The sequence below is a fragment of the Pseudophryne corroboree genome, chromosome 7 (genome assembly GCF_028390025.1).
Source record: "Pseudophryne corroboree isolate aPseCor3 chromosome 7, aPseCor3.hap2, whole genome shotgun sequence".
NCBI classification, from domain to species: domain Eukaryota; kingdom Metazoa; phylum Chordata; class Amphibia; order Anura; family Myobatrachidae; genus Pseudophryne; species Pseudophryne corroboree.
Window position 1 is genome coordinate 471,887,070 of NC_086450.1, and position 15,970 is coordinate 471,903,039.

General features: G+C 37.7%; 1 protein-coding gene across 1 annotated transcript in view; it reads left to right on the plus strand.

The window, feature by feature from the left end:
* The first annotated feature begins 561 nt into the window (after nucleotides 1–561).
* Nucleotides 562–15,970, plus strand: part of LOC134944327 (olfactory receptor 1E16-like) — a 32,957-nt gene continuing 17,548 nt past the window's right edge. Inside the window, exons 1-5 of the mRNA XM_063932907.1 lie at nucleotides 562–714; nucleotides 875–1,003; nucleotides 1,363–1,521; nucleotides 4,160–4,223; nucleotides 5,441–5,563. Of these exons, the coding sequence (XP_063788977.1) occupies nucleotides 562–714; nucleotides 875–1,003; nucleotides 1,363–1,521; nucleotides 4,160–4,223; nucleotides 5,441–5,563 (628 nt within the window). The remainder of the gene's footprint in view (nucleotides 715–874; nucleotides 1,004–1,362; nucleotides 1,522–4,159; nucleotides 4,224–5,440; nucleotides 5,564–15,970) is intronic.

The window sequence follows — 15,970 nt, forward strand, 5'->3', positions numbered from 1 at the left end:
AAATGTTCTCCCAAAAACATACAGGTTCACCTGGGGGCGCTCCTGGACACCCACAGCCAAAGACCGTATCTATCTCCAGATAAAGTTCTGAAAATGCAGACCAAAATATGTCATTTCCTTCACCATCCTAAGTGTCTATACACTCAGCGATGCAAATTCTCGGTCTGATGGTGTCATCTTTCGACATGGTCAAGTACACTCAGTTTCATTCCTGCCCTCTACAATGTTTGATCCTCTCCAAGTGGAAAGACCTGCCTCATCAGATCAGACCTTAAATGATCTCCTTGACTCCAGAGGTTCACCTATCACTGATCTGGTGGCTGCAGGACCAGCGATTGAGCATGGGCTGTCCCTTCTGGATCCCCAATTGGGTCCTGCTGACAATGGATGCCTTGTTTCAGGGACGTTGGACCAGAGTAGAGTCTCTGCTCCCAATCAATACACTGTAGTTGACAGCAGTGTTCAGTGCACTGACTCTGGATCACCCTATCATGCAGAATAGACCAGTTCAATGCTACCATGATGGCCTATAGAAACCATCAGGGTGAAACTTGAAGATGCATGGCAATGATGGAAGTGTCCAAGATCCTGCGTTGGGTGGAACGCTATCTTCTGGCCATATCAGAGGTGTTTATCCCGGATGTACTCAACTGGGAAGCATACTTCCTCAGTAATCAGGCTGTTCATGCTGGAGAGTGGGCTCTTCATCCTGAGGTCTTTCAACGTGGATCTCATGGCCTCTCAACACAATCGCAAGGTTCTGGTCTCCTGATCTAGAAACTTGGATCCTCAGGCAGTGTTCATGGATGCACTGACAGTCCCATGGACCTTTCACCTGCCTTACATCTTTCCTCCGATGTCACTTTTACCCCAGGTTCTTTGGAAGAAAGAGGAAAGCTCATTCTCATTGTTCCAGCATGGACTAGACATCACTGGTTCTCAGATCTCCAGGGACTCTCTGCAGAGCAACCCCTCCTACTTCCTCAGTGATGGGACCTTCTATGTCAGGGTCCTTGCCTTCACCCTTACGTGGCCCAGCTGTCTTTGATGGCATGGCTCTTGAAGCTTCACTTCTGAGGTCAAAATGATTTTCTGAGGTGGTCGTACAGACTGTGCTGAAGGCCCACAAACTGGCCTCTGGCCGTATACATTATCTTATAGGGTATGGCATGCTTACTTCCCTTGGTGTGCTACTAATCATTATGATGCCACTAAAGTCAGACTTCCAGAATTCTGGCTTTTCTTCAAAGAGATTTAGACTTAGTCCTTCATCTTGCCTCCCTCAAGGTACAGATTTCTTCCCTGTTTATATGGTTCCAAAGCAAGATTGCTTCCATTCCTGATGTACACTCATACCTTCAGGGTTTTATTCGTATTCAGCCTCCCAGTGTACCTTCATTGGCGCCATGGGATCTGTCTATTGTGTTGGAGGCTCTTCAGGAAGCCCCTTTCAATCCTCTTGAATCTGTGGACGTCAAATGGCTAACGGCCAAGGTTCTCTTCCTACTGGTTATTGCCTTGGCAAGGAGGTTTTGGACTTAGGTGCATTATCCTGTCGTCCTCTCTTTGTGATTTTCCATCATGACAGAGCAGTTCTCTGAACTAAATCTGGTTACCTCCTCCTCTTTTCATTTTAACCAAGAGATTATGGTTCTGGTCTTCATCTTGCAGACTTGTCAGATAAAGAACATTCTTTAGATGTGGATAGGGCTCTACGTGTCTATGTGGACTGTACTGCCTCCTTTAGACATTCTGATGCAATTTTTTGTCCTTTTTGGTTTTCACAAATCTAGTTAGCCTGCTAATAAGCAGATTCTGGCCAGATGGATTAGAATGGTGATTGCACATGCTTACACTCTGGCTGGTTGTCCCAGTTCCAGCTTCGATTTCTGCCCAATCTACTCGGTCTGTAGGACCTTCTTGGGCAGCATGCCATGGGGTGTCCACTGAAAAATTGTGCAAAGTGGCTAAGTAATCTTCGGTAAACACATTTCTTAGGTTTTATGCATTTGATACATTAACCTCCCAGGATGCTTTATTTGGACACCAGATTCTCTTATCCACTCAGGCATGTCCCCTCCCTTGCAATATTGCTTTGGTACATCCGCAATTTTTCCTTGTGGAAACTCTATATACCCTGCTGCAGAAAAGAAGAGTTATGGTAGACTTACCTTTGTTAACTCTCTTTCTGCAAAGTACATAGGGTCCACAGGGCACCCACCCTGACATGCCTGGTCTCTCTCTGGCCTCTGGTTCCCACTCCTGTCAGTGCAAATGTGTCTAACATATGTCATCTCTCTTTCCTGCTTGCTGCATTGGACTAGATAACAAAACTGAGTTACCAGTGCCTGAAGGAGGGGTTAGAGGAGTGAAGCTATGCATCCTGAGATAGCTAAAACTTTAACAGTTTGGTGCCCAGATGCCTCATCCACCACTACACACCCCAATGTTTCCCTGTGGACCCTATGTACTTCACAGAAAGAGAGATAACAAATGTATGTCTACCATAACTCTTCTTATTCTGCTACTTAGCAACAAACAGTATGAGAAAAAGTGCTGCCATAGTGCTTTGCAGGGGTGTTCTGCCGGCATGCCTATTATCCAATTTCGAAAAACTAAACTGCAGTCATCTTCTCGAGTGGTCCACATTTTTTTTTTGCCGCTCGCAATCGATGCAGAAAATTTCTTCATATTTGACTCACTTTTCAACCCACCCTAGTGGCCAGTGTACAGTATATAGAGAGTGTCTCATATCTGCCACATTGGAAAGATGTGTTGTTACAAAATGAAAACTCAAAACCACCATACATGCCAACCAGAAGCAAAAGGTGATGATAATAACTAAGAATTAATCCAAATTGTTGAAATAACTGACCCAAAATGAAATTACAAAAATAAGTCCAAACCAAAACTAAACAGGTATCACGTCCACTAAACATTGCAATCTTTTGTGAAATATCTAATGTCCCAGTTTATTTCCTCTGTAATTTATCTCTTTTGTTTGCTCATGACTCAATCTTGGCACCACAAAATATATGTATGAAAAAGTATCAGTTATTACCAAGGACTCTAGGCATTCAAAATCATTGGGGGATATTCAATTGTTTTAAAAAGTCGGTTGGGTGTCTATTTTTTCCTATCTAATAGACAGGAAAAAACAGACACCCAACCGACCTTTCAAACATTTGAATTCCCCCCATTAAGTGAGATACAGTGTATATACAATGATGGACTCAGTCCACATACTGTAGTTACAGCAGTAACAATAATTGATGCTGTGTACCTTTTATGTGAAGGATAAGTAACCCATATACACTCCCATGTGTATAACAAAGCTTAGAAGCAAGAGTACCCCAGTGACTATTGTGTAACAAGTATACCCCACTCATGGTTAAGTAAGGTATACTAGTCATTACTTAAAATCCACTATATAAAAGAAACATTTATGTGCTTTATTTAGCTTCAGACAATAGTTAGTGGGGTATGATTGCTTATTAGCTTTGGTATATACATGGAATTGGCAACCATGGTGTTATAATGATCCCACTGATAAAGTGTAAGTTGGGTACACTTGCTTCATCTTCAGTACTGCTTCTCCTCATCACGAATATCTTTCACATCACAGGCTGAACAATTTGATTTTTTAAAACAACACTACAATTGTGTCTTTTTTCCCTTTGTTACCTATGTTACATCTTGGGAGAAAAAGACCACTGTGACGTTTAAAGAATAGCAGATGACTGCATATGAATTACCTACCCTTCAAAAAAAAAAGAAAAAAATGAAAGTATTTTATACAGCATCCTTTATTGTTACAAAAGCTTTGGACTGAGTCCATCCTTCTATTGAATGTATTTGTTCATTTTGAAATGTGGTGACATTTCCGGGTGTGATACGGTCCAAGTAGCAGCTTGTGGTGCCACCTGTTGACAATCCATTGTTTTCTCTTGTTCATTAGGTGAGATACTGATGTGTCATCACATGGCTTTTTTATGTGATACTGTATGTTAGAGATCTCATGATATGATATTACCAGCTACAATTGATTTCTGTAGAATTAAAGCTTGTGACACCTTATAACTTGTATCCCTTCATGCCATTATAACTTATGTCCAGCAAGAAGTATAGCTAATTGAGGATGTATTTTTATCATTTGTAGTGTATGCTTATTTACTCATCTCTGGAGGCTTTTATAGTCCAGGCTCGTCCCAGCGTACAAGAATGTGAGGGATGAGTAAGTACACAGATGAGTGTTGTGGCATTTATATTCATTTATTATTATTATTGATAATTATATTACAATTTATAATAGGTTGCTTGCATTAGCACAGACATAATTAGCTCTACTACTATATGGAAAGCCACAGGTAGCAGCTGGAGCAGGATGCATAAAAATATTTTAGGACATTAAAAGAAAATTAAACAGTCTAAAATTGCAGAGGAGATAAAAAAATGTAAAGTAAAGATGGAGCCACGCTCATTGAGCATGACTGCATCACAGGTGGGGTCGAGCAGCGTGCTTTGGCATGCCTGTGCCTCAGCCCACCGCCGAGTGTACTCAGATGCTACCATTCAAAGTGCATGGGGCACGTTCATGTCTACGATGCACGTACATCACATTAGTTCTGGGCGGTGCACCCAGTGGGGCGCATCTAGTCACAGATGGAGACATGATTAGTGTTGCTCCATCTGTAGACTGATGGTTCCCCCCACACCACAATTGGACTCCCTAGAATGCAAGAAACCATTGGTTGACATTATTTCAGGCAAAATGGTCCGGGACAAGTCTATGGGCGGTATTAAATCTTTTTCACCCCCTTAAACACCCGTTCTGTTTCTGCTGATGGGTATGGTGTAATAAGTTCAGCTCACTACCCCAAGGGTAGCGAGGGCGCCCAACACTTTTCGCAGCTAAATCTGATTTCTATGGGTGTGATATGTGCAATAATGGGGATCACTTTAGATAGGAGATTGGGAGTGATATATCATTTGAATACTGCCCTATGACTCAGGTTCCCACTAATGTCTGGTGAGTGCAATTTTTTTTAGCAATGCTCCTTTGGTAATTGTTTCAAGGAAAGGTGCATTTAAGTCACCCATATAAATAGCCAGTAATGGCCCCTATGATACACTTAATGTTTTTTAATTACTCATAATATGAAAAATTATGTGCATTATGCTGGGTCCATAGCAGCTCCAGAGATATTTTATTGACCATTATCATTTTGCAAATGAATCAATGACAATTATTTTTAAGTTTACTTGCATTGATTGTTCACTGTTTATTTACTGAACCACAAAAGAAGAAAGGCAAGACTAAGAAAAAACATTATTGCGGGTGATAAGGTGTCAGGTAAATTTATATTATACAATTTAGTATGCATGGCACAAATATGACACAGTTTCACAAGATTAAAGTTAATTTCAATATTTTTTGCAGGTCCCTCAAGTGTTGTTGCCCCTCCTCCAGCAATGGTGCATCCTTCTCTGAAAATGCAGACACCTCATCCAGTTGCTGATGTAGCAATAGAGACATCCACTATAGCTCCTGCACTGGCAATTGGTGAGTCCCTGTTTTAAAAGAAAACACAGAAAAGGATAGTAACAGTTGTTTAAAAATTAAATGTACAAATGCAACTTTCACCTCAGGAAGCTATTTTTTTCTCTTTTTGGTGCAAAATTCAAATTCAAATTTCTTATTTTTTTTTAAGTGTGATTTATTTTGTTGTAAAATTCAAACTTTTTAGAATTTCAAAATGTTTAGTTTATAATTGACTATACTATACCAACTTTTTGAGCAGTTGTTTACATTACTACAAACGATGAACTGCCTGTGCATTATCCAAATGTGCTTTACAAATCACCATGATGAACTGCTGATCACAAACAATTGTCAGCAAACACATATTTACCACTTGTTTTTCAACAAGAAACATAGAAACATAGAATTTTACAGCAGATAAGAACCCCTTGGCCCATCTAGTCTGCCCCTTTTTTCTTACCATATTTTTTAATCTCAAACCTTATTTGATCCATCAAAAATCAGATTACCCCTGCAACAACAGCAGATACAACTGAAAGCCCTGGTGATGGATATCAGGAAGCCATGCTAACTTTACTTAGATACCAACTGCACCAAGTCCTGAACCACTAAGCCCAGGCAAATGAGTGGACAAACTTGGAAGCCATGCAGGAGAGGTGGGAAACATTAAAATGTGCAATATTAAAGGCAACAGACCTTTGCATCAAAAGTGTTAGGAAAAACACAAGGAAAAGAAAGCCAGTGTGGTTTGCAAAAGAAGTAGCAAATATTGTGAAAGCAAAAAAGATGGCTTTTAGGAAATATAAGCAGACACAAAATAATGAATACAAAGAGATATATCATTTTAGACAGAAGGAGACTAAGAAGGTAATCAGATGTTAAAAGGCACAAACTGAGGAGAAAATGGTCGAGTCATTGGGTAAAGGAGGCAAAACTTTTTTTTAGGTATATAAGAGAAAGGAGAAAAACAAAAGTCGGAATAATAAAACTAAAGACAGACACTGGGAGTCTTCTTGAGAGAGACAATTTAATAGCAGATCATCTTGATAATTATTTTTGCTCAGTATTGACTACTGAAAGAGAGGGGAAGGGGCCACAGTTAAGTTGCAGGGATATTCAGGAAAATGACACAAGTACATTTACAGAGGAGAAGGTCCTAACAGAACTCTCAAAGCTGAAAGTGGACAAATATATGGGACAAGATGGGATACATCCAAGGATACTAAAAGAACTTAAAGAGGTGCTGGTAGCACCTTTGACAGAATTATTCAACCAGTCATTAGCTACAGGAGTAATTTCAGAGGACTGGAAAAGAGCAAACGTAGTCCCACTGCTCAAAAGTGAAAGCAAGGAAGAGGCAAACAACTACAGACCAGTGAGTCTTACATCAGTAGTAGTGAAATTGATGGAAACACTATTAAAAGAAAGAGTTGTAGATTATCTCAAATCTAGCGATTTACAGGATCCCAAACAGCATGGATTCACTGGGGGGAGATCATGTCAAACAAATCTTATTGAATTTTTTGACTGTGTGACTAAAGTGATGGATAAAGTGGAGCCATGGATATAGCTTATCTAGACTTTAGTAAGGCTTTTGACACTGTTCCACATCGCAGACTGCTAAATAAACTTGGAATCTTGGGATTGGATATTAGGATTATTGAATGAATAAGATCTTGGTCTAAGGATAGAAAACAGAGAGTTGTGGTAAATGGAGTGCATTCACAGGAGGGAAATGTTGCCAGTAGAGTACCCCAGGGATCAATACTTGGACAAGTGCTTTTTAATATCATTATTGGTGACATTGCAAATGGCATTAAAGGGAAAGTATGCCTTTTTGCAGATGACACAAAGGTATGCAACAGGAAAGACACACCAGGTGGGGTAAAACAAATGATTGAGTATCTAGGTAGACAAGAAGAATGGTCAACAGTGTAGCAATTACATTTTAATGCAAAAAATGAAAAATCATGCACTTGGGTCTCAAAAATCCAAAGGCTAAATATAGTATTAATGTCACTATACTGGAAACTACTGAGAAGGAAAGGGATCTAGGAGTAACTATTTCAGATGACTTAAAGGCAGGTATGCAATGTAACAAGGCAATGAGGAAGGCTAGTCAGATGCTTGGCTGCATTGGGAGAGGAATCAGCAGAAGAAAGAAAGAAAGAAAGAAAGAAAGAAAGAAAGAAAGAAAGAAAGAAAGAAAGAAAGAAAGAAAGAAGTAATAATGCCACTGTATAGGTCATTGGTACGGCCTCATCTAGAATACTGTATTCAGTTCTGGAGGCCATATCTTCAAAATGATATTAATACATTAGAAACTGTAAAAAGGAGGGCAACTAAAATGGTGCATGGCCTACATCACAAAACATACCCAGAAAGACTAAGAAATATCATTATGTATAGTTTGGAGCAGAAAAGGGAAAGGGGGGGACATGATAGAAACTTTCAACTATATCAAGGGTTTTAACAAAGTCCAGGAGGGAAACATTCTCCAAATGAAGAGAAGCAATAGGACACGAGGACATGTACTGAGACTGGAGGGGGGGTGGTGGGGGGGGTTCAGGGGAAATTTGCAGATAAATTATTTCACAGAAAGGGTAGTGGACAAGTGCAATAGCTTCCCATCAGAGGTGGTAGAGGCTAAGACAGTAGAGCAATTTAAACATGCATGGGATAGACATAAGGATATCCTTACAAGAAATAAGGATCAAATAAGGTTAGAGATAAAAAAAATAATGTAAAAAAAGGGGCAGACTAGATGGGCCAAGTGGTTCTTATCTGCCATCAAATTCTATATTTCTATGTTTCTATGAGGCATAGGAACCATATATTATCTGTCATGAATGTGTACATTAATTCTGTAGATCATGGTCATGTGATGCAATGGCTGCTGACTCTGGGCTGCAGTGCCATCCACAGTGTGCAGGGAGGAGCTGACCAGTACATATGAGCACACATGTGAAGTTATATGTAACATATGTCCTGGCTTCCTTCCTTGAGGATCGTCCACCATCGCAGCACTGAACTCACTGTTCAGCCTTTTAATCATCATTTGTCCATCCCCGGACTCCCATTGGCGGGTTTCACCACAGTCAGGGGGCAGGCTAAATGTCGATTGACAGGCTGGTATACCCTCTCACTATATATACTTAATATGATGGTCTTTTGCCATCTAAAGTGCTTTTTTTATTTGCAAATTTCCATTAGTTTGCTTTAGTAAATATCCAATTTGCATTTATGATTGAAAATCATAGTAAAAAATAATATTCAAAACAATGGCTCAGAGAAATGCACATTTATATAAAGCACGGTTTTAAGCAATAAATTTAGAATGATTTGATTTTTTATGTGATTTTGTCTTTTTGCTCTTTAATCATAATCATGTTTATATTAATATATGCTTTTCTTGTGCACTGTGTGTATTGCATACATGTGGAGTCTTCTCTATTAAAGACACTTCTTAGTAAATACACCTGCCTGCTTGTTGTATGCTTAAAAATGGCAACCTCTGAAAGAGCTGTTGAAACAATAGATGCAATGTTTATATTCTACCATAAGTAATTTGTTAGTGTAACTTGAATAAATCAAAGGGAATTTTTCCAGAAGATGAACTTTATTATTAATATAATATAGGTGGCATATAGGGGGTCATTCAGAGTTTTTGGCAAACCAAAACAGTTATCAATTGGGCAAAAACATGTTGCACTTCAGGTGGGGCAGATATAACCTGTGCTGAGGGAGTTAGATTTGGGTGGGGTGTGTACAAACTGATATCTAAATTGCAGTGTAAAAATAAAGTAGCCAGTATGTATGCTGCTCAGTCTCAATATAACACACCGAAATCTAAATCTCTCTGCACGTTACATCTGTCCCACCTGCAGTGCAACATGGTTTTGCCCAATTGATAACTTTTTTTGGTTTCTTAATAACCCCCATAATTTTGTCAAGACAAAAGTGGAGAACAAGTGGAAAATGGCATTCAACATACATAATAAGGAATACATTTTAGGCTCAGGAATGACCCTCCAGTTTCCTATTACTTTTAACAATGTCTTGGGGGACAATGTCTGGTAAGATTTTCATAATTTCCTGGATGACATTTTAATTTATTATAACCATATTACCATGCATCATTCTTCCGTGTTTCATGTACATCAGAAGCTTCAAGAGAATCGTATGACCAACAACCAAGGAAAATAAATGGATTGTCTCTTTGTTGGTGCACTTAACGAAAGGTTGAATAATTCACATCAGTAAAATGTAACTTTTGTTACTTTTATTTATAAAACATCTTGCTGTGTGAAAAATAAACAAAAAAGTGAAAATAAAGAGTAAAGAAAACGTATTGAAATATTTTCACGACATACTGTGTGTTGTTTATATATGAATCATAAATTGTATCAATTAATTCCGTTAGAGGAGTTACATTTTTAACTTGAGAATTTAGTTACATATTTCTGAGGTCAATTCATGGAGATACCACTAGCATGTCCATTTTTATTTCCATATATTGATCCATTCTATCCAGCTATGAGCGTTATACAATTATAGTTCTTTGCTCCAAGGTCAATAGTTAGGTATTATATAGATATTACAGTGAGAGATTATTCTAGGTCGAATTTCTGCAAAGGTATTGCTGTTATATTACAAATTTCTTATTTAACAGATTAAAAATTCAAACATATAGTTTTCCCACTTTATATAACATGTACGGTTGCTTTTGATAGCCTATGCCACGTATATTTCACAGACACTTATATTATACAGAGAGTATGTGTAACTATATATATATATATATATATATATATATATATATATATAGTAAGTCCATAGAAGTGGAACTGAGAGACTTATAGAAAAAGTGTACTTTTAATGTAGCATCATCATCTACATTTCGGGGTCGCAGCCCCTTCGTCCCCTGACAAAAAATCACACTTTTTCTATAAGACTCTCAGTGTTGCTTCTATGGACCTACTGCATATGGGAGGTTGTACTCTCTATTAAGAAGGAACGGGAGCAGGTGTATAAGTGCCATGGAGTATCGTGAGTGCGGAGTCTATTGGCTCTGTATATTTTTTTATATATATATATATATATATATATATATATATATATTCTCTCATTAGGATAGATCTGACAGTGATACTGTATATGCGGAGTATTATATTTATTCTCAAGTTTAATGTTTCATTTGTAAATACTATATGTCACGTCCAGTGTACAGATAGATCCAAAAAGGGTTTTAAATATAAATTATGCTCACATAAATACTCTCATTAATAGTCTGCTGACCATGGCATTAAGCAACACATGTATTGCATATATTTATAATTGGGATTACTAGAATAATTTGTATCTTTGACTCAGGTTATTAAATATTAGAGAAGAGCGGGATCTGGTTTTACTCGGATTTACTTGGTTCTCAAAATGGCATCTTATTGGCTATTCAAAACACAAGACATCCGTGAGCCAATAATATGCCATTTTGAGAACCGAGTAAATCCAAGTAAAATGGAGTAAAACCGAACCCGCTCATCTCTATTAAATATGAGTTCCTGTTAAATAAATTGATACCTATATATGTACTCACAAGCACACATTGGTAGTCCCTGCCACGTCTATTACACAGACATAAGTATCAGGAAAGTATATGTTACTGTACATGTTTTCTTCAAGATAGGTCTGTTGATGGTGGTATTAGCTACATTAAGCATCATACCAATTCACAAAAAGTGTTCAACAGCAATGTATGTCCCATCTATTACACAGACCAATTAAAAAATTTTTTTAAGTAAATTGCAATTAAGCAGCTACTATCTTTATTAGTCTGATTATGGTGGCATTGGACATCATATATGTCATTCAAGTCAGTAATTAAATTTAATTAAGAAAAATGTGTTAGTGTGATTAAATTCACACTGACTGATATGCTTGTGCTCATGCAGTATATGTATATATCGATTGGTGTCAGAATCTCTCTCAAATCTTGACTATAATACCTTTTTGTACGTTGGAAATATGTATAACAATAAAAATCAGTGCTCACATAAAGGTAATTTACCATAGGTTTATATAAAAATTGTGATCTCAGAAATAATATGGTAGGTCTTTGTTTTTCAATGTATAGGGCATCTACTACCAACAGGGATAATACCAAATTTGAAGACAATTTTTGTCAAAGAGACACTATTTAAAGACAGCTGTGTTTTGCTCCAAACAGAACAAATGCAGTGCTGATTAATCAGTTATGTTTCCAAATGTATATGTTGTTTCTTTTTGTCTCAATCTATTATGTTAACAGACTGAACCAACATTGTGCTGATTAAATCAGCTGTTATGTTTCCAAATATATGTATTATGTTTTCTTTATTTCAATACATTATATCAACATTAAAGTCCTTTACAGTTGTCAGTATTGTCTGTTGAGTCTCTAGCAAACTTTATTTACCCTGAATTGATTGCAGATTAATCCATAATCCTTAGATGTGCTTTTTCACTTTATGCTTATCGCAGTCTATTGCGATGCGCTCAGGGTTATATGATTCAGTGTGTATTACCCGTATGTGTGAACCACTGGGCAATTTATAACCCTAGACTCATTTTGCTCTGTATATGTTAGTATTACTGGTGTGGTACCTAAACAGTGATTTCCTATACGTTGCTAACAGCCACTTTTGTATATGGTATTATTGCGATATAGTTATGCTGCCCCGAATTGTCCAGTTAAGTATATCTTAATATCACTTGTTAAAGGTTGGACAAATAATTTCCTACTAATTATGGCATGAATGGCATTGCTGTCATATAGCTGGGCTGACCCCACATTTAAACTCAGTTATTGCCATTTACTGCACAGGTAAATACACGTTCCTGGCTGCAATGACCTTTTACATAATTTTAAGTGCTAAACGCATCTCATTTAAATGCAAGTTAATTTAATATAACATTATTATTTCTTATAACATGCCGGCATGCACATTTCACACACAAGTACTTCTTCACAATAACAAAATCTCATTCAATTGTTACATTCACTTCTCTTATTTGTTCTTTCAATAATGTTAGCAATTATCTTATGTCTCATGACCTTACATGGCTTCACAGTATAAATAAACAAAAAAGTCAACATTTAAACATCAATTGTAAAAAATCCTAAAACACTCAGGACCATATGTAATAACTCCTAAATTTAGTGGGCCGTGCAGGATGCCATTTTTTTTAAGGGGAAATAAGTTAATGGGCAAAACCATGCCTTGTAAGTGATTGCCCCTTTAAAAATGTGAGTTCCGCCGGTATCCCGCATGTCTGCCAAACTCAGGTGTCATTACATTCATCGCTAAAATTCATTAGTACAGTAATGTCCTCTGTCATCTAGTATTTTGTGTCATGTGGTGCAAATGCTTGATGTGACTAAGACAGCCAAACATGCATCATTATTTAACTTTTGCCACTTAATTGAAATGCTTAGCACTATTTTTGTACCACAGCTGCAAGCCAGCAGACTTGTAGTGTACTGTGGATTAGGATCTGCTCCCTGTTGCCTAACTCTAAACTCCCCCCTCAAGCTCAACCCTAACTCCCCACCAGAGCCTAACTTTAACTCTCTGGCGCATGACTCTATAACTAATGGCACCCTCAGTATGTCAACATTTCACACGGCAACATTCAGACCTTGACATTGCAAACCTGTCAACAGTTTGAGTATATATTGAGCTGGTGCCTGTCAATATATTGAACCATGTCAAAATGCTGATGTTGGCTTTGTGCTGTTAACATTATAAACAAGGTTACTGTCAAACTTCAGAACAGATACCTTTTGAGGACATCTGTAGCAAAAGTTAAAAGTTTCTTTTAAGTCAATCAACTTCCAAATTTCAAAAAAGAAGTTTTTATTTTTCAGATAATTTTTTCCTATTTGAAATGTTATTATATTTTTGTATCGTTAGATGCATTACTCGTAGACATTACTATTATTTCAAATAATGTTTTACCAGTGGCAGTCAGTTCAAATGTCAGATAGAGGAGCCACACCAACTGACATTTCAAACTGCCTCACTGGGAGTTCGTGTGTCTCCCCTATTTGAATTTTTAACTAAGCTGCAGCCCCACCTCTGGAGCAGCCCCTGTATTTTACGCTATATGTTTTCACATGGTGATGATTTTTTTTGAGACTGCAGAGGGTGGAGGATATTAGTAATGTACTGTGATTAAAACTCTGTTAACTATCACTAAAGTGACTTAATAACTTCCTCAGAGCCACTTTTACCCCAGAGTTCTGTACACTGTATATTATGGGGTTTAATATTGGTGTGACTGTTGTATAGAATGCGGTGAACACAAAATCCATAACATCCGAGTACATTGGTAACAAATAATCTAACTGAATGCATAAGTAGTACATGGTGATGACGGAGAGGTGGGATGAGCAGGTGGAGAAGGCTTTTCTTCTTCCATCGCTGGACTTAATGCGCAAGACCATGGAGAAAATGTTTATGTAGGATATCAAAGCGCATAAAAATGGACCAAGTCCAAATAACAATATTTCTAAAGTAATTACTATAAAGAGCAGCCCTGTGCCTGTGCAGATGGTCCTAGTGAGTGAGTTACCATCACAGAAGAACTGGTAGATTATATTAAAATGACAGGAGGATAGATACAATACAGAGACTGTAAATAGTAATGAATTTAAATATGCAGTCACCCATATTCCTCTAGTTATTAGGGTGCAGTTTCTCTTACTCATGATAGTGTAAGGGGAGACATATAGCCACATATCGGTCATACGCCATAATAAATAACAAAATATCCTCTGTAATGCCAACTGCAAAGTAAAAGTAAAACTGTGTGAAGCATTGAGCAAAAGATACAATGTTATTTCAGGAGAGTAACACGTCCAGAAACTTAGGGACAGTGACTGTTGTATATAATATGTCTACAACTGACAGATTGCAGATAACTAGAAACATTGGTTTATATAACTGAGGTTCCAGGGATATGACTGTGATTATAGAATAATTCACCAGCACTCCCAGCATAAATATCATGATAAATAAACTGGTGACTAATCCATTACACATATTGATATCAGAAAATGCCAGAATGTGAAAATATTTCACTGATGTCTGATTTCTCATTGTTGCTCTCTGGACACTCTATATAAAATAAAAAAAGTCACAGCATATTTTATTTGTATGTAATATAGCATTTTCCCCCCTCGTCTCACTCTCTCATTCCCTATGACTAGATCTTCAGCCAGGCACTTGTCTCTGGGCCTGAGTCGGAGATGTACACTAATGATGCTGCACCTGTGAATGTGTACACAGCAGCTGTGCAAAAATATGCAATTGCTGCAGCTGCCTAGATTTGTACTGAGATGCCCACCAGAGGCTCTCGAGTCCAAGCAGCTGCATACTAGGACATAGCATCGGTTGCAGATCAGTAGATTATCCACTATCTGAGTCGCCACATATTTGCACTTTCTACTGTGCATTTGTCTAAGTACTCAGGACATCTGAACTCTTCATGTGTCCTGAGTCCGCAATCACAGAGTCATAGATGCAGTTGAGACACATGTCTTGAGATGCGTTCCTGGGTAGTGACTGGGGGATGGTTATTGAATGCACAAAAATGGTCCATCGTTAGGGTGTATTATGGGAGTATCACCGGAATGAACTCATATGCATAATCTTTTACATTAGATGCTTTACTCTGGCGGTGGATCAGCACCTAGCATGATACTGATGTAAGTTTCCATAGTGCGACCAACGGTTGCATCTTAAGATGCACCAAGCGGATTTCAGCATCTAAAGATGCATATTCAGAAAAATACCTGTACACCAGGGAAGGGCTAGTGCAACAGCACCAACAAATGATGCACAATTAGACACTACAGTTTCTGATTCAGAATCAGGTCCTATATGTTTACTAGTGATAATACATATAAGGATTTATGTACTAAGCCTTAAGAAATATAAAAGTGGACAAATAAAGTAACACAAATCCTTTTCCTAACTGTCATGTTACAGGCTGTGTTTGAAAAATGACAGTTAGGTGCTGGTTGGCTGGTACTTTATCTCCATTCACTATACAGTATCTCTCTCCAAGTCTTAGTAGATACTGTAGATTATATTGTTTTTTTCCAGCATAATGTGAGAGTGGCAAAACAAACACACAGCTTCAGTTCCTAGTGGCACAAACAATGGAAATACAAAATATTTCTGCTCTGTTACACATACAAAATCCTTACATAATATTTGCTTCAAAGGACAGTAGTGTTTAAATATATTTTAATTTAATCTCTATATTATTATTATTATTATTATTAAAACTATCATATTTTTTAGAACAGCTCCTGAGATCAGTCCTGTAAAGCCTTCCTCTCCCCATATAGCAGGCATTCCCAATATCTCTACCTCTCTACCT